Source organism: Engraulis encrasicolus, chromosome 6 (assembly GCF_034702125.1).
Source record: "Engraulis encrasicolus isolate BLACKSEA-1 chromosome 6, IST_EnEncr_1.0, whole genome shotgun sequence".
NCBI lineage: Eukaryota > Metazoa > Chordata > Actinopteri > Clupeiformes > Engraulidae > Engraulis > Engraulis encrasicolus.
Genome location: NC_085862.1, coordinates 38,140,869 through 38,160,671, shown reverse-complemented (window position 1 = coordinate 38,160,671; position 19,803 = coordinate 38,140,869). Strand labels below are relative to the sequence as shown.

General features: G+C 43.7%; 1 protein-coding gene across 1 annotated transcript in view; it reads left to right on the top strand.

The window, feature by feature from the left end:
- Nucleotides 1–10,628: 10,628 nt before the first annotated feature.
- oca2 (oculocutaneous albinism II) overlaps nt 10,629–19,803 on the top strand; it is a 141,713-nt gene continuing 132,538 nt past the window's right edge. The window contains exons 1-2 of the mRNA XM_063200223.1: nt 10,629–11,056; nt 17,685–17,963. Coding sequence (XP_063056293.1) covers nt 17,728–17,963 — 236 coding nt within the window. The 5' untranslated portion in view covers nt 10,629–11,056; nt 17,685–17,727. The remainder of the gene's footprint in view (nt 11,057–17,684; nt 17,964–19,803) is intronic.

Here is a 19,803-nt window from a genome sequence, read left to right as displayed (position 1 = left end):
GGACTTCAAACAATTTATTTTAGGTTCTTTCTTAGTATACCCACATGTGGTATACTGTACTCTACTGTACTTACACTCTACGTACATCCTGTTCCTAATCCTAACCAGGGAAACTGACAGGGATAAGGTGGGGGAAAAGAGGTCAGTTGTCCCGGGCCCAGATAGGATAGGAGGGTCCCAAAAATTCGGTCCTCAATACATTGCAAATAATGTTACACGCTGTGGCATACTGTACCTTATGTGACTTAATCCCAAAGAATGTAAATCAGACCCCTTTATAGCTTGTCGGGAGCCCAGTGAATCATTACAGTACCAAAGACAGCTGAGAGCAGAAGCACAATGGCTGGTGTTATTGTGGTGGCTGGCTGGTTTACGTGGTTACTCTCATCTGCATGAGGTTTGTGTGATGTCACTGTAAAACATTGCAGCCAGTTAAATGTAAAAAGTGAAGTTGCCCTGCTGCATTAAGTTTGTAAGTTAACTCAACTTGAGAAAGCTTCAAGTCTCGAGTTGTATTAATTTACTTTTTTACGGGCAACTTACTTTTTTACATTGAACTGGTTTGCAATGTTTTACAGTGGTGTGATGAGGCATCAGAGAGAGCGTGCTGATGTGGGCCAGGAGACACATGATGCCACAGTGTGCTACCCTCATGCAGTCACATGCAGACATCAGCCAGCACTCACTCGCTCTCTCCCTCTTTCTCTTTTACACTGTCTCTCTGTCTCTTGCTCTCCTCTCTCTCCATTCCCTCTCCCTCTCTCCTCTCTTATTCTCCTCTCTATCTTATTCTCCGCTCTCTCTCTCTCCCCCCCTTTCCTCTCTTTCTTATTCTCCTCTTTCTCTCATATCTCCCTTCTCTCTCTTTTTCTCTCTCCCTTCTCTCTCTTTCTATTTTCCATGAATTTCACATTAGCAAACAAATGAGAAAGACAGTTACTACCAACTTCTTACATCAGGCTTCTAGGTTCAGTACCTTGCTAGTTTGGGCCTACCCATACATTCTGTGCACAGAATTCCACATTCCTACCAATGTGGACCACCCAGTTATGGTAGCCTTGACTGCTCCTTTACTCCAGAGGTTGGACACCACTGGGGGTGATGTCACAACGCTCAGCGGGCTGGTGCACCCTGCAGTTTTGCAGAGGCAGGGTTCGATTCCAGTAAGAAGAAATTTCTCGATCCCTCGCCATCTCTTTCTTCCCACTCTTTTACTGTCTCTCTCACTGTCCTATCTGAATAATAAAGGTGTAAAAGCTTATATAGGCCTATAAAGCATTAATAATAATTATAATAATAAATATTATTTTAAGAGCCTTTTCAAATTCCCAAGGTTGGTTCACATGAAAACAGGTCAGAGCAGCAAGAGTAACACAAAGCATGAATACATTTATAACGCACAACTAAAATAGGATAATGAAAGTAAATAAAGCAAAGAAAAGATTTGTAATAGTAAAATAGATAAATGGGTACAAAAAGGGAAGCATTAAAGGGGATAAAATAAACACTTATACAAAGTATATACAAAGTATAAGTATATACAAAGAGAATAGAAAATCCAAATGTCTAAAATCAAGATAAGAAATTGGGCACCAATGAAAGAGGTCATCACAGTGAGTTGTCTCCTTTTGTCACAGCTCTGTCCAGCAGTATGGAGAGGACACTTGCTGATTCCACTGCTGGGGGCGTTCTGTCAGTGGGATGTTTTCCAGACTTTATTCAGCCAACAATCCAGCCTGAGGCTAATCCAGTCAGCCACTTGTGAAGAGGATACTTTGCATAAGTCATTCTATCATTCATGTATTCCCTTTATGTTGTATGTGTGTAGGAGAAGAGTAGACTCACTATGTTGACTCCTGTCACACTGTGACATGTGATTTGATTGGAGAGTCTCCATGTGTCATCACCGGTTGACTGGTCTTCCCCGGGGCCCTCTCTCTGGCCTCAGCTCTAGTCTGATGTCAGGGGAGAAAGACAGTTGACCAAAGGAAAGAGACCTCTGACCCCCCTCACAAGGGACCCTTTGTGTCGCAGAGATACCGGTTGGCAGCTCTACAGAGGCCATATTATCTGACCCCTGTGTGCTTGAAGAGGTTCTTGAGGAGGGTCACTTTGCTTACGTACAAACTCTACCATGTGAGCTGTTGCCTGACACCCATGTTACTGGAAATCCTGGTCTCTGGACTTCCTGAAAGGACACTAAGGGCATGTCTCTTAAAGAATATAACATGGCCTTTTGAGCTTTTGGACAACCTTGGGTTTTTTGCTTTTGTGACAATGCATTATGGAATATCACCGCATTAAGCAATCATGTAATAAATAGTAACAATGTGCCAAAAATGTATGCATTTCGTAATAAATGTATTGAACGCAACTTCAATTTGGATTCTTCAGAGTGTCAAAGTGCCATTGTTCTCTGTTTCACCAGTGGGTCTTGAGTCTCCCTCTGCACTGCCATGTCTCCCCACATAATGCCTTTCATGAGGTGGTCATCCATCCATTCATATGTCTTTAGAGAGGGGCTTTGAGTTTCTCAAGCGTCAAATATAAAGCAGCCAAACGAAGCAGACGGCCTAAATCCAGACTTGTTGGTTTTATGGATCGGAAAGGGTATGCATTTTGTAATCATTCAGGCATTTTGTAATGAATTTCTTTAATAGAATTTGCAATAGCATTGTTCTCTCAATTACTTAATGCAGAGGTTATCACAAAATGTGGGAGCATTTTTTTTTCATAATGTCAATGTAAGAACATGGTGCATTATGTGACAACCTATAATTTTTTTTTTTAAACCATCAGAGGCGCATTTACATACTTATAGTTTCATTTAAAAATACACAACAACATTTAGTAAATAGACCTAAATAAAAATGAAAGTGTGAATGAGACTTTGAGGCAGCTTGCTTAGATGTGCTTTGTGTCTGGGAAATTCAGCTTTAATCTGCCGTCATTCTGCCATCCTTTCGGGCCCCATCCTGCCATCAGCAGCCGTCTCATCTCCATGCAAATCCCTTGCCACGTTTTGGATCCAACTGTTTTCAGAACTGGCTCATCCTGATGAGCATACAAAGAAATCACCACACAGAAAAAAAAATCCACTCATTACTGGAATCATCTGTGTTATGTGAACATGCCCAGAGAGTAGTTTTCTTTTTTGTTGTCCCCCCACCTCCCCCTTCCAATTTCTGAAGCTGGATCCAGGTAACAATAGTAGTTCTTCCTCATTTTTTTGGTTAGGCTACACATTCGCAAAGGCCACCATATTGCGTCGTCATCATATAACCTTGCCCTCGCCAGATACTGGTTCTGCAAAGCTCAGCTTGGCTCCACACACAAATCTGGAAGAGAGCCGCCGGATTCATTTTCACAAGACATGGCTTTATCAACCACTTGTTCGTCCTTGTCATCAATAAATTCCTTGAAAATCTTTCTCTGACATTACAGTAATATGAGGTAGAGTCAACATACAGATGAGGGCCCTGCTGTGTCCTAACGGTAGGGCACTAGATTACTACTCTGGTGACCCGGGTTCGATTCCGGCCCGGGTTATTTGCCGATCCTTAAATAAAGGCAAAATAGCCCTAAAAATAAATATATACATAAATATTAACAATACAGATGAGGAGACATGACTCCTTGATGGTAGCCGCTCAAACACATCAGCTGTGCAGAGCTGCTTTACCAACAAGGAGACTAAGCAGTCTGCCTGGGGCCCCAACAGACAGCCCCGCCATGGTAAATACCAGCGAAAGTAATTCAGAAGGGCCCCATGTCTGTATTTTGCCTGGGCAGGGCATTTGCCCCTGCAAGTCAAGTCCAGCAACTCACTGACCTCGTGTACTCACTGACCTTTAACATACAACCCCTAGTACCACAAGTACAGGCAAAAAACAGCGCTGAAGATGGGTATTTTTAATGTGACATAAAGCTCTGTTTTAAATGTATAGAACCACAATGGTAATGACATAGTATCACCATCATCATCATTGTTATTATTATTAGTATTATTATTATGTATTACGTCTCTGTGTAATGTCATAGTGTGTACTACTTTAGTAATAATGTTTTGCGTTTCACTGTTGGAATGGTGCAAATGATAGCCATTCAAATCTCTATGATCAGGATGTGTAAATTTATGGTCAATATCAGTTGGTCAATTTCTGTCAGCATTATTTAAACACAGTTGTAAATGACTTCAGCTACTAACTGTGAGTGAAAGAGGCCTTAGCTGTGGCTCAAATGGCCAAGGCACCATATTGTTACACTGAGGACCCAAGTTCGATTCTTGCTAGGGTCATTTCCCGATTCTTCCCCGTCTCTCTCTCCTATTGCTTTCCTGTCACCAGCTTCTGTCCTGTCTTATATAAAAGTGTAAAAGCCCCAAAAAATGTTTTAAGTTAATAAATCAATCAATCAATCAATTAATCCATCAATTAATTAATTAATCAATCTGTTAGTGAAAGAACAGTGTTTGTCTCATCATTAACGTTCACGGACGGAAAACTCCAAGAAATCATATATTCTGCCAGGGCATGCCCAATGATAATGGCCCAAGCAAATATTTTTGAGATTTGTGAGGTTGTGCCCTCGACCTTTGTTGTTGGTTTAAGAAACCCAAAAGAGTCTTAGGGACTGACTCAGGGGGGTTTGGTGGGCAGGACGGGATAAAGGGGTTAATCAGGCTCTGTTTCTAGGAAAGCATGATAATACTGGCCCTAAGTTTTCGTAGTGTCAGGATCAAGCAAAGGAAGTGGAAAGGGATCAAACCTGTTGCCGTGGACTTACTGTAAGTTTGGGGAGTATGCACTTGGAAAAGACTCAACAGACATGGTTATGTTCATTACCATTGCACGACTAGCCTTTTAATGGCATTGTTAAAATGTCTTCTGTAAGCTCTCTAATGTACTTATGGTGTTTCGTTTCAACGTCCCTTAGTATATAGTAAAATCACAGCATTTACAACAAATATTGCATCTTAAGTGCTTATTTTTGCATATAGCGACATATACAGCACCCCTCCCCCCAAAATAAATAAATTCTTCACATTTAAATATTTGTAAATAAAGAGATCCATGCTACTCAGAACATCTTGTTTGATATTTGTATGACCTTGTGCGCAACCTGTAGCGAAGGGGAGTAGAGTTGGCCAGCTGGGACTCGAACCCAGACTTTCTGGAATGATATACTGGGGCTCTGACCGCTACACCAAAGAGCCAGGCTCATTGCTGTGACAGTCAGAACACACCCACAACCCTAGTGGTCACTCCATCACACACCCTTAGTGATTGGTCTGTGACTGCCGAGTTGAGAATAGGAAAGAGTCGAGCTTGAACACTGTGAAGCGAGAGCGCATTACATAACTTTAGTAGTATGCTGATCATGCGTATCATGCGTCCTTCTAACGTAAGTGACAGTCAGAGATATGTGGTGGCAAAACGATCTTTCCTTTCAGATTTTGGCATGTGCGCAGTGCTTCATTGATGCACAGTGCTTCATACGGATACATGTCACACTATGGCATGTGATGTGGTCCCTCTGTGTTGCCCTAGTCAAAAGACTGTCCCTCTGGCCGTTTCCTCTTGGCCCTGTTCTGATAAGAGAGAGAGGGGGGGGGGGCTGCGCAGGGAAGGTGGTGAGCCTTCTCCACAAGGACCCTTTGTCTCCCTATGACGCCATCTGAGAATTTTCCAAGAAAAGAATACGGTACTTGCTTGAGTTCTAAGAATACTTCAGATTCCTATAGTCCTTGCCCATCCACTGCAAACAAGGAGACATTATCAGCAAAAAAATGTGTGTCTCTCTTGTGTTACTAGCTCTAACTACCTTGATACCTTTTGTTGCATTCTGCAATGTTATGTTGCGTTCTTGATACGAATAAAATGAAATGTTCAGAATGAATTCAGTGCTTTGAAACGTCATAGGCCTTGTTTACCATGAGGTGACGTAGCTCCCAAAATCTTCTATGGTGGGAAAAAAGTGTCTGACCTCTTTGGCATGGCATCTCTGCTTAACAAGCCAGGCTTTGCTGGGTCGCAAGGTCATCCTTGGGCCAGGAGACGTAGGCTACGGGACTGAGCAATCAAAGGGACATAATGCCACCACCGTTGTCATTAGTCAAAGGGGCAATGCCAGTCGATTCTGGATGGCCACTCCGATTAGTTAACCTCCTTGACCCTTGACCTCACTCTTTCACCTCCGGTTCCTTAGTTTCTCCCATTAATTCCTTTGAGATGGTGTCTGCTCATTTCTGTCACTATAATGCCCCAATCATTCTTCATGCGAACTTGGCTTAGCTTAATTCCGCCATGGATCATTCTGATGTTTCTGCCATCTGCCTTGTGTGAACACAGGCAAGGTGTCGCTGGCTTGTGTCTGAGGAATTTCCTAAAAAAATAACTTATTAACCTTCGTGACCCATGACCCTGACAGTGGTCAAACTTGTTATTTTATCCACCAACACCAAGGCCTCTTGTGTTTGTTCTACAGGTATTTTAATCTCAACATTTATGTCCTTTCAATATTTTTTTTAAAAAGATATTTTTATGAGCTTTTTGGGCTTTTATTTCGGACAAGAGTGTGGAGAGAGATGGGGTAGGATTGGGAAATGACCCAGGTCAGACTCGAACGTGGGTCCCCATGGGCATGCAAGCCCAAGTGTGGGGGGCTTAGCGCGTTGCACCCCCCCCCCCCAATCATTTTTTATTCATGGTTTGATTTAAACATGTGCACTTCCTACTTAGTAAATCAAGGTGATGTGATGCACTGTATGGGAGGACCAGAGACATTTAGATGTATTTTGTGATCTGAAGACCAAACTTGACCTGTAAGTGGTATGCTTTGAATTTATATTTACCAAACTTTAATACAAAAATAGCAGCGTGACCTGATTTTGAAGACAAGCAAGCAGACTCTCTGTCTCACACACACACACACACACACACACACACACACACACACACACACACACACACACACACACACACACACTATGTAGGATTGGACTGCAATGGAGTTCTGTATGGCCTAATGAACGAAGCCTTGGACAGATTACAGCTGCAGGCCCATATCACGCACAAAGCTGTGAAAACACATTACTCCCACAGTCAAACAGCTTCACTGGTGTGACGTAGGTGTTCCTGCACGGTTCGTCCCCCTCAGAGACGCAAACCTGCCGCCTGGTTAACTACACTGCTTCGCCAATGGGAGTCACAGTACGAGCACATTGAGCTAAAGGGCCGGTCCGATAGCCCAATGCTACAACACTGTATTTCGGCTTTGGGAGGGAGGTTTACTAATGTTCCACGCCACACTCTGCTAATTGTCCTCCGTTACACTCTCTCCCCTAAAATTCACTCCCATCCCTGGTTTCGGCACCACTGTGATGGAAGTGTTCCTGCACGGTTCGTCCCCCTCAGGGACGCAAACCTGCCACCTCGTCAACTACATCGGTTCGGCAATGGGAGTTACAGTAGGAGCGCGCTGAGCTAAAGGGCCAGTCGGATAGCCCAATGCTACCGCACTGTATTAAGGCTTCGGGAGGGAGGTTCACTAACGTTCCATGCCACACTAATGGTAATTGGCTAATTGGCCTTCGTTACACTGGCTCCTGTAGTCCCATATTGAATACAACATCCTTCTCCAACTGTAACTTGCAAATCACTGCACTCTCTTGCCCCTCAGTACCCCTCCTCGCACCCTATTCCCAGTCTAGGTTGCTGAGGTCTCAGGGCAGGCTCAATTTGTATTCCCCCTGTTGGTGACAGAGCTTTCTGTAAAAGATGCCCCCACCAGGGCGGCTTACAGCTCTTTTTGGCACATAGTCATCAAAAGGCATTTTTCCATATACAACCCGGCTGTGCCGTGCCGTGCCATGTAGAGCTAAGTGGTACTGTCTAACCAGCCTGGTTTGGTTTTCCATTACAAACCGTGCTGCCTGCATGAGGGTGATGGTGACAACACAAGTGGGCAGTGCCAGCAGCACCTAAGGCATCAGCTAAGAGGTAACGCCTCTTGACCAATCAGTGAGAAGGTTTGTCAACAGTACTGTTCAGCTCGCTTCAGCCGGCCATCCGGTTTTCGAGCTGAGTTGAGCTATGATGTGCCCAATCGAAAAGCAAAAAGTGGCGCACGAGTCGTGCTGTGTCGAGCTGTACCGGGTAGAAAATGGGCAGTGGAAAAGAGGCCAAAGACAAAGACATCAGATAGGGCCCCTGGTTGCCTGGTTACCACCATTCTCTCCCTAGTCCAGGTATAACTGACCCCTTTGTCCTCGCCTGTTGGCTTTCCAGGCCCCTCTGGAAAAGTCTACCTCTACGCCAAGCCCCCACACTGGTCACATTCAAAAATCACCTTAAATCCCATCAGTCCACTGGGGCATATGGCCTCTAACCAGCCCTGCCCCCTTTCCCCTGCTCCTACACAATTGTAAAGCAATCTAGGGTTCTGTGAAAGGCGCTATATAAAAAGTCATTACCTCCGCCAAGCAGGATAACTCAAAAAGTCATGAACAGATTTTGATGAAATTTTGTGGAGTGGTTGGACATGCCAAAATCATAAACAAGTGACCAGTGATTAAATGTTGGTGGTGGTCCAGCTCATGATCCGCATCCTAGATTAAAAAAAAAAAAAGATTCTTCACAGATTCTAAACAGATCAGGCCCTGGCCAAGATCTAGGAAAAGGCTGATCAAAACAAATGTGGTGGCGTCGGGTAATGGCAAGTCAGAGATGAGCATGAGCAATAAAACGGCATGTTGAAATTGGGCAGAATTCTCCTTTAAAGGGACACTGTGTGAGATTTTTAGTTGTTTATTTCCAGAATTCATGCATCCCATTCACTAATGTTACCTTTTTCATGAATACTTACAACCACCATCAAATTCTAAGTATTCATTATGACTGGAAAAACTGCACTTTTCATACATGAAAAGGGGGATCTTCTCCATGGTCCGCCATTTTGAATTTCCAAAAGTAGCCATTTTTAGCTGCAAAAATGACTGTACTTGGACCATACTAGAAAATATTTGTTTATTACTTAGTAAACTTTCATGTAAAGATCAAATTTGGCAATAGGCAGCCCAGTTTCAATGAGCAGCATTGCAGTACCTTTTTTGACCATTTCCTGCACAGTGTCCCTTTAAGAATAGTTGGCATAGCACCTGGCCCAATTCCTTGAAGTAATTTTTTGCTCTTTCATAAATGAGTAGGTTAAAAGTGCACCGTGTAATATTTTTTAATATTTAACAAATGCTTACCACCCCCATCAAATTCTAAGTATTCAATATGACTGGGAAAATTGCATTTTTCATGTATGAAAAGAGGGATCTTTGGGGGCGCTGTGGCACAGCGCGCTGAGCCCCCCACATTTGGGCTTACATTGCGCACGGGGACCCCGGTTCGAGTCTGGTCGGGGTCATTTCCCAGCCTCGCCCCATCTCTCTCTCCTAATCATTTCCTGTGAACCCCCCCCCCCAAAAGGAGGATCTTCTCCATGGTCCGCCATTTTGAATTTCCGGAAATATACATTTTTAGCTGCAAAACTTACTGTACTTTCATCATACTAGTAAATACTAGTTTATTACTCTGTAAATATTCATGGAAAGATCTAATTTTGCAATAGACAGCACAATTTCAATGAGAAGCATAGTTGTAATACCTTTTCTGGCCACATCCTTACACGGTGCACCTTTAAAGCCAGCCGAAGAAAAACAAAAACATAAAAATCACTGATAAAATTCCTTCCCCATACTAAGCAGCTTTCAATCACATTCAAACATGGCTTTGCATTTTGAAAAAAAATCAGTGCAAAAATGTCAGATTTACTTGGCTTTTAAACACATTTTTAGCCAAAAATGTACCTGAGCTGATTAAATGTCCAAACAGGGAATAGGCCTGGCAGGAAGAGTGAGTGTGTGCGCACGTGTTTGTGTGTGATTGTGTGTGTGTGTGTGTGTGTGTGTGTGTGTGTGTGTGTGTGTGTGTGTGTGTGTGTGTGTGTGTGTGTGTGTGTGTGTGTGTGTGTGTGTGTGTGTGTGTGTGTGATTGTGTGTGTGTGTGGGGGGGTGCTTGTCTGTATGTGCTTGTGTGTGTGTGCCTGTATGTGTGTTTGCGTGTGTTGGGCAGACCAGGGCAATAAGCGCTACAGCAATTGACACAGTGCCTGGATTTTGCCACACGGCCCTCAACCCAAGTCGGAGAGCAGTGGGGTGGTGAGGCAGTAGGGTGGTGAGCAGAGCCTTGTGCTGCTCTCCAGCAGACTGGAACTACCAGCCAAGTTCTGCTCAGCCTCTCCCACCCACACCTCACCCCTCTCTCCACCTCTCAAGCCCTCCTGCATACACACTCCCTCAGATCAGACACATGAGGCAGTACTTATGAGGTGGAGTTAGTACAGTGTGAAGGGGGTGTGTTCTCTCTCTCTCTCTCTCTCTCTCTCTCTCTCTCTCTCTCTCTCTCTCTCTCTCTGTAAGTGTGTGTGTGTGTGTGTGTGTGTGTGTGTGTGTGTGTGTGTGTGTGTGTGTGTGTGTGTGTGTGTGTGTGTGTGTGTGTGTGTGTGTGTGTGTGTGTGTGTCTAAGTCTGAGTCTGAGTTTGTGGGTGTGCTGCCTCGATGCTGAGGGATGTATGCTGTGTGTGCTGACTGAGGAGTACACTTGTTGTCCCCAACCTGGCAGGAGACCACACCATCAGCACACTGCCACTACCACCACCACCGGCAGACCACCTCCAGGACCATCCAGCTGGACTTTCCTCGTCTCCAGCTCCAAACGGAACAAGATATCTCCCTTCCTCCTCTCCAGCTCCAGCCATGCAGGGAAACTCTCCACACTCCAAGACTAACTGAGGAACCTATTTGATCAGTTAGAAATAAGCCAAACTCATCTGGATCCTTTCTGATTCATTGTTGATTTTGTTTTTAACAATTACCACTGAAGGCGACATCAACATAATCACCGTCATCATCATCGTTATTGTCTTCATCGCCATTTACGTCATCATCATAATCGGCATCAGTCCAAATAGGAACCATCATTTGCTCCAGCAACTTCATCTTCATTAGGTAAATTACTTTTACTTGCTTATAAGTGTTTGTGAAAGTCTTTGCAGTAAGTTACTGTGACTAGCCTATATTTCATTTGCATGCTTGGGCTATTTTATTAGCAAAATTAAAGCGAAACGTAAGAAAAGGAACCACTGAATATTGAGCACACACCGAACAATGGCATGAATTGGCATATAATTTCAGGCCATTTCATGCAATAGTGAATCATTTGAATACTGCAATGAGAAAAAAATGTAATATCTTTCATTGTTTCACATATTCAACGTATTAACATATAAATCAAATGTAAGTTATGAGGGCACATGCCATGTCACGTCACGTTATTTTAGATTTGTCTTATTGAAATTGGGTCTTTGCTAAAATTAAAACTAAAATGAAAACTTTAATACATCTGGTTCAGAGTTTCTACTACAGCTTTAAGTATGTCTGTGAGGAACTGTGAGAAAGAAGGAGGGGATTTACAATAAGCATGGGCTGGTCTGGGACCACAAACCGGCCCAGGCATTTTTGGCATAGTCCAGCCGTTCACCCCCACCCCCACACTACAAATATCATGGTTTCAGTCCACTGTATGTTAAGGATGAACTAGTGTACCACCCCATCAAAACTGTGCGCCGGTTTCTAAGGGAATATTGGAAACAAACAAACAGACAAACAAAAGCATCGGCCTGTGAGGACTGTCGGCCCACCAGGAAAATGACCTGTATGCCAGATTACCCGACGAGCCCTAACAGTAAGAAAATGGCGATTGTATGAATGCTGTCTACTGTGTTCAGCCACTTGGTCAGTTCAGATTATTATGGCCTCAGTAGTAAGCTCGCTTATTACGTATAAGTCATCCCATGTGTTCAGGTTTTGGATCAGAGCAAACTGCTGGCACTGCCTATTGGGTTGCTTAGCAAATCCAGATTCTCATATCTATTTTTTTTTTATCATGGGCATATATACTATGCGTGTTTGTGTGAGTGTGAGTACTATCTAACTAGGAGAATAACTTAATGAAGTATTAAGTTTACTTACACAGTTGCAATAAAGTAATGTCCAGAAGTGCAAAAGTTAGCAATTGTCCTCTGTAAATGCAGAAAGAGGTCATAATGCACTAAGTTACTTGGAGCTCTTACCTGGCCTGAAGGCTCCGAGGCAGGGAGGAGAGTAGTATGGAGCTGCAGAGAGGCAGAGGTGGAGACAGGGAAGAGCTAGACAGAGAGAGAGAGAGAGAGAGAGAGAGAGAGAGAGAGAGAGAGAGAGAGAGAGAGAGAGAGAGAGAGAGAGAGAGAGGCAAAAGGAGCTTTGCTCTGCTTCAGTGGCCACATTCATCCCTCAGACATAAATCCTCTCTGTTCAAATAGAAGATTAAATGGATCTTTACACACACTTTGACGGTCACGATAGATGGCAGAGTTTTTGTTAAGGAGAAAAAGACACACACACACACAGACTCAGACTCTCTCTCTCTCTCTCTCTCTCTCTCTCTCTCTCTCTCTCTCTCTCTCTCTCTCTCTCTCTCTCTCTCTCTCTCTCTCTCACACACACACACACACACACCACTCACTCACACAATCCACAATTCAAGAAAACACTTTTCCACAGAACTAACCTGAAATCAGATAAATACTTATATCTCTACCCACTGCACTTCCTCACAACATGATTGATAAATAATAGCCTACTTATTCGTAATAAAACATGAATTATACCCAGTGCAGTGATGACTAATACAATAAATAATCCTAATATTTTGCGCAGCACTTCTGCCGTCATCATCAAATCCAGGACTCCAGAGTACCAAACTGGGAGTGACATAAAACATTCATAACACAATGGTCACTCCATCACTTTTCCTTCTCCTTTGGAAAGCACATCCTTGCACTGCACATAGTCAGGGTACCCCTCACATGTCATACACATGTAATACAGCTCATGTAATACAGTTCAAATGCAATGGGCGTGCCTCTGATAGTCTCAAAGCAGGCGATTCCCACTTCTGACATTATTTGCAGTGCAGGGGAGTAGAGTTGCCACACATGAGTTGCCAGGCTGGTTTGCAGGTTGACTGGGTTACCAAACTGGAGTTCTGACCGCTACCCCAAGGAACCCATTGGGTCAATCAGAGCATACTCTCAAGCCTAGTTATGGCCACTCCATCACAACTGTCATTTGTACACAAATAATTTTACCACAATAAACTTTGCCAGCTAATTGTGCCTCTAAAATATCCTCATCTTGACATAAATGCTGACCATTCATAGCCTGGCCTATACAGTATGTGTATGACTATTTGGATTATTCATCATCACATTGGGCAGAAGTCCCATTTTGTAGGCTACAGTCCTTCTCTCCGAAACATAAATGAAGTGCGACAGGGCCTCATCATGCCAATCAAATAGGCTGAAATGCTGAAACATAAATGTTGTTTCAGTGCATGACATGCTCATTTACACTAAATATGCCAGTAGGGCTAGCTGTGACAAAAAGGAGCCCTGTAAAAGGGACATAAACAAATCCAAACGATTGGTCACAGATAGGCCTGTACAGAACTAGTGGTCAATCAAAACGTCAACAGATTCTACTGTATAGCCTCGTTATTGTGTGGTAGTATGTGTGAGGCCCGCATGGGTGGCATTTTCTAATCAAAAGCACTATTGTACAGTGTGACCTTATTTGAGTTTCATATGAACCAGACTCACACAGCCTATTAATTGGCCCTTGTAGACTATTTACAATGCTATAGATAACCACAGGCCTACAGCTGCAGATTAGAAAATTCCACAGCATTCAGACCAGGTTTTCTGTTAATATGCTTAGCCTACTACTTCACCTGAAACTTTCTTGAAAAGAAACTTGGGGTGGGGTGGGCCTCAAAGTCATAAACGTATTGTCAAAATAACAGGGAAATAGGCGCACGTGAAAAGTCGTCACCGTTCTATTTACATACAGAGATTACCAGCGCACGCAGGAATCAGCTGTTTGACTTTGACATTCCAAACGACTGCCCTAAGAGAGTCAGAACCCCAACAACATCAGCAGCCACGCCCTTTCAACCCGCCACTGCCCTCGCATATAGGCCTACACGGCGAACGTGAGTAGGATTTCAAGTCAAGCATATTTTCCTTCCTAACCTTACCTCACATGATGAGCTAGCAACCGCTCACGAGAGACCCGCTGAAACTTCTCACGTGCAGACTTTACTCTCGAGTTTAACCTCGGGGTCTGCGCAGACCAGTCATGCAAATATAACTGTGGTGGTGGTGGTCACGTCACATGTTAACCTCGGAAAGGTCGCATCAACTGTGGTGGTGGTCACGTCACATGTTAACCTCGGAAAGGTCCCCTCAGAAAAACACCACTGTGGAATTCTTCACGTATGTTTTCTTTTCGCAGTAGCCTATCCCAAATGGGCTTGGCATAATGGATGCATATGGAAGGATGAATATTAATAAAGCTGAAAGTCATTATCAGTTGTCGACAAGGACTCACTAAAATGATCTGACAAGTCTAATAAAAGCCCCAATGCGCGTCTCTCATCTGTGTACAGAAGCTCCACGTGAGAGCATGCTGGAAGTTCAAGATGTCAATATCCTGTCTAATATATCCCATCTTAACTCCCCAAACTGCTGCAACGAGGAGTATAGCGCTAGAACGATCTATATGCATAGGCTACTGTTTAAAGTTGACTGTACAAAGTGGACCCTCAAATAATTTTCTATGGGTGGAGACAGGGGCGGATTAAGAAATTATGGGCCCCTGGGCCAGACATTGTCTTGGCCCCTCAACCCCCCTAAAAAAATGCACCCTGATCCTGCTTATCGGACATGCGAAGAGAACTACAGTGCTCACCGCTAGCAGGTAATTGGACACTACGATACACAACATCGGGTGCTATTGGTGGGGTGAGCAATTTGTGTAGGAGGGTGTGGGGGCCCTGCCCCAGAAAATTTAGCATTTTTTAGATGCGATTTTCTGCACTCTAATCAGTTTTAGGGCAAGGAATGGCAAATCCCACCTCACTCACTCCCACAGATTTGAGATGTTGAGATGACAAAATAAGTGCAATTAAGTGCCTTGTTGTCTTCAGCATGACTTCAGCAATCTAACTGCTTGGTGGAACAAACTACTTTGGAGTCTGGTAGTGTGAGATTTCTGGCTTCTATACCGTCTCCCAGATGGTAATATATAAAACAGTTCATGGTTGGGCGGATGACTAGGATCAGCCAAGATTTTTTTTTGCCTTCCTGATGCTCCTTCCCTCGAATAGCTCCAGTATAGAGGGTAAGTCACAGCCGCATATGTTCTGTGCTGTACGCACAACCCTCTGAAGAGCTCTCCTGCTGGATTGAGAGCAGTTCCCATACCATGCAATAATGGTCCCCGTCTCTCAGTGATGCCTCTGTTAAAAGACCTCAGGATCTTGGGTCTCATACCAAACTTTCTCAATTGTCTGAGGTGGTACAGACGTTGCAGGTCTTTTTTAAACGATGCGCTGTGTGTGACTGTCCCAGGTAAGGTCTTCTGAGATGGTAACTCTGGTATAATTTTAATAGCAATCACTATCAATGGTAGCAACTCATGAACTCAAATAATTGGAAAGATGATTATTGCAAAAGTCGGCCTGGCCCCTTGGGGCCTCTGGCCCTTTGGCCCCCTTGGGCCCCCCACCCTCAGACCTGACTTGGTGTATAGGACTAAACCAGTTCATTGTACACTATATTGGCTGGCACATGAAGCATCTTGGAAAGATTATTATTGCAAAGGTGGGCCTGGGCCCGGGCCCGGTAGGCTCGAGCATTAATAGGAGAGACTCCTGTGGAGCCTGTGGAGAGGTCTGAGGTCTCCATCCTTAGAAAATATGTTGGCTGGGAAAGCTCACTGTTTCTGTTTCAGCCTTTATGTTAATTCTTATATTTATAGAAACATAATATTCTCCCTAAGGCATTAGGTCGAATCTAAAGGTAATTTGAAATAATGCTAAACCTGTGTGTGTGTGTGTGTGTGTGTGTGTGTGTGTGTGTGTGTGTGTGTGTGTGTGTGTGTGTGTGTGTGTGTGTGTGTGTGTGTGTGTGTGCGTGCGTGTGTGTGACTGTGTGTATGTAAAAGTAATTTCCCTTTCCTTCCTGGCCCTTGTTATGCAATGCGTTCTCAAGCTTATTAGCACTAATAATTCATGTAACAGTGAAGTGTTCCGTAATAGGCTAATGTCAGAAACTAATTTCAATTATAAATGACAGGTTATGTTGAAAATCAATTTTTTATCCAGTCAAAGTAGGCTGTAGAGGCCTGCCCTGCCAAGTTCAGCGGGGTGCACCTGTCCAATGCTGATCTATGCTGTAGTAAGATGATAGCCTATTTCTGTCATTTCCAATCACGATTCATTTCATATTGATGCTCATGGGCTACCGTCTGAATTAATAATCTTTTGGAGGTTTTATTTTGCAGACTCTTGATGCAGTGGTTAAGGGCTTTAACTCTTCTCATTGCGAGCTATGAGGGGGGAAAATGACCTAGTTTTCCGATTTGCCTCTCCTTGGCAGAAGACATTCGTACTGAACTAGAAAGCAGTTTACGGAGCTGTGTCAAGTCTTAACCAATTCAGCTCAGCTGTCATGTAAAATGGCAGGCAACACTGGTTCAGCACATAGCCTACCCAGTTGTGCTTAGCTTCCATGTAAATTAGTGTGCACTATTGGCACTGCAGGAGAGTATCTGTAGTTTCCACGGCATGATTTGTTTATGTTCCCTCATGACACCAAAATGTAATCGATTTGCTTTAGTGATGACACAGATCCACATTGAAAATATATGAATTATGTTGATGGTACTGGTGGGGGTATGTAGGGCATACCATACCGTATGTAGAACCTACCATATGCCATATGTCAGTAATGGTAATATAGCAAGAGGTGATATGAATTATGGCTGCTGCTGCATTGGTAAATATACTCAGAAATGTGGTGCCAACTCCTCTCTATTACAGCTCCACGACAGCGATGAAAGTCAAGAGCATGCCATTGAATTCTACTCACGTATCCGTGCAACACCATTCAGTGTGTAGAGGTGTTCATGATGTTGTTCACAGTGTGCGAGGTTGTCAGGAAACATCTGGGCGGGTGAGATTAAAGCTGGCAGACTGGCAGAAGGCTACATGGCTCCTACATGGGTGCGACAGCATTGAGAAACTGCCAACAGTAAATTCACTGCACATTGAACTGCATTGATGGGATATACTGTGATACAGATCATTTGTATGCTAATAATACCAATATTTTCAGGATTTTTTATTTCAGGAAGTAGCCGCTGAAACTGTAGTACTGCACTACTACAACATTATACAGAACCTTTAGTAATACATTATGACTTGGTCATTGCTATTCCAGTAACACCAAATTTGTAACGTTTGTCTTAAGAGTTTAAACAGACAAATTGTCCTTCTGTTATGGGACAGATGCTCTTAATGTCGGAAGATTTTGAGCAAGGCACCTAACCCCACATTTCTCCAAGGCCTGTAACCAATACCCTGTACCTAAATAATTGTCAGTCACATTGGATAAAAAGCATCAGCTAAGTGTATTGTAATGTAATGTAATGTAATATTGGATGATAAACTGAATAATTTGTCCGTCCTCTTCAGGCCTTAGTTTCTTCTTGGGACGTACCAACTCCCACCCAGAGAGATGTATCTGGAGAACAAGAGCAACCTGGAGATCGAGATGTCCCAGACGGCGGGCGCGCAGGGCCAGCAGAGCCGCGCGGGGGGACACAGGAAGTCGGAGGTGCTGGCGGGGAACTTTGACGAGCTGCGGCTGCTGGAGGGCTTCTCAGACCGCCGGGAGAGGCAGAAGATGCTGCACGCCACCACCATGCCACCCGGGCACTGTGCCACCTACGCCAACACCCACAACGATGAGAGGTAGGTGGGCCGAGCACTCACCAACAATACCGACTGTTGTCATGCCATTTGTCATTTGTCATGTTGACATGCAAATTGAAATCCATGAGTGGTGCCAGAGGTCCAGAAAACCAGAGGTCAATGCAGCTGTGCAGTCGTTGGGTAGCCCTGGGCTAATGGGTAGGGAATTGGTTTTAGAATTGGAAGGATGTAGGTTCAAATCCCAGATCACCCATGTCTGAAGCGCCCTTGAAGTACCCAATGAGTTTATCCAATACCCTGTACTTCAATAACTTACTTAAAGCATAAAAGCTTTACCTAAGTGTAATGTATTGAGGTTAGTGGAACGTGGGCACAAGGATACCGATTAAAGGACATGTTGTTGTCACATGTGAGGGTCATATGTGGGTAGATTAGGACTTACGGTGAAATCGCTGAATTAAGAGTCCATGGAATGAGATCTCCAATGGATAAAATGATTTCATCACCACCCCAGGATCCACAGGAGCTGTCAGTCTGCAGGCATTTATTCAGCTCGTCTCAGTCTCAGTCTCAGTCCAGCACCTAGTTAAGACATTTGTTTGTGAGCACCTCCTTTTTCCTAAAAGAGCATAGCTCACCACTTACGTATACTTTCACTTTTACTGCTGAAGCATGTCCGGAACTGTATGTGTCCTGGAATGCAAAATGAAGTTAAGTTAAGCCTAACCCACTTCTACTGTACCTTAGCTTCTTTTAATATGCTTAATTATTACATGTGTGCTCCATTCAGACATACATTGCGGACCAATGGATTTAACAATACCATATGATATTCTCTATCACAGTGCAAACTATCAGACATATTTATCCAGCTCTTGCCTATACCACAGCAACATTTTAATAGCAGGGACCTTTGAGGGTTAATGTTTGTGTTGTCGAGTCCTTCATACAAGAATGCATTTCACCACAATTCTACATTGCTCTTGTATTCAGCATCTTGTATTTTGCATGTCTTGTCTTTTTCTATGTATGAGCTCAGCTGTTAGCTTGCATTGGAATTGGATGTCACAGTAACTGAACCTACAGTATCAGGGGGTGTAAGCCCCTTTCATAGTCAACACAGCGCACCAGCTACAGGGCTGTAAGGCTATGCATCCCTACGATTTGGCTAGGCCCCATTACAGTATGTGTCAATGTGTAGCAAAGCGCTTCCTCTCATGTTTCGATGCTTAAAGGACCACTTCAGTCAATTTCAATATGCTGTTATATTGGTCACGCTACCCTTGACTTGTCAGTACCCGGTGATGCCACAAAAACCTCAGGTACTGACAAGTCCAGGGTAGTGTGAGCATTACAACTGCATATTGAATTTGACTGAAATTATCATCTACTGCATGCTTTGCATGCATTGTCAGTCGGGGGATGTTAGTGTTACTGTAGACCTAGAAAGGGGACACGTCTCTTGTACTGTTTATGGGTTGCTTGTATTGACTACAGTATGTAAGGCCTCTCAGTGTTGTAGTTCAGGTGTTGATAGAGGGATGGTGCAGAATGGAGCCTGTATGGCCTTCCTTAGAAGTGGAATGCTGAAATACTATTTCAAAAGACTTTACCACCATGGTGCTACACTACTATGACATTACACAGTGCCAACTTGGTCATTGCCTTTCTGGTAGCAACAAATATCTAACAGGGGCCATGTCTTAATACAATATACAATAGTGTGTATGTTTGTAATATTAAACCATGGGCATCTTACCTGGGCTTGTGCTTACCTGGGCCCTGTGTTGGTTTTGTGCTTTGTCAGTATAGTTCGACTGTGTGTAAGGCCCAGGGAGGGAGTGTCTTCAGGTCTCTAGTCATGGTTTGAAGGCTGAGT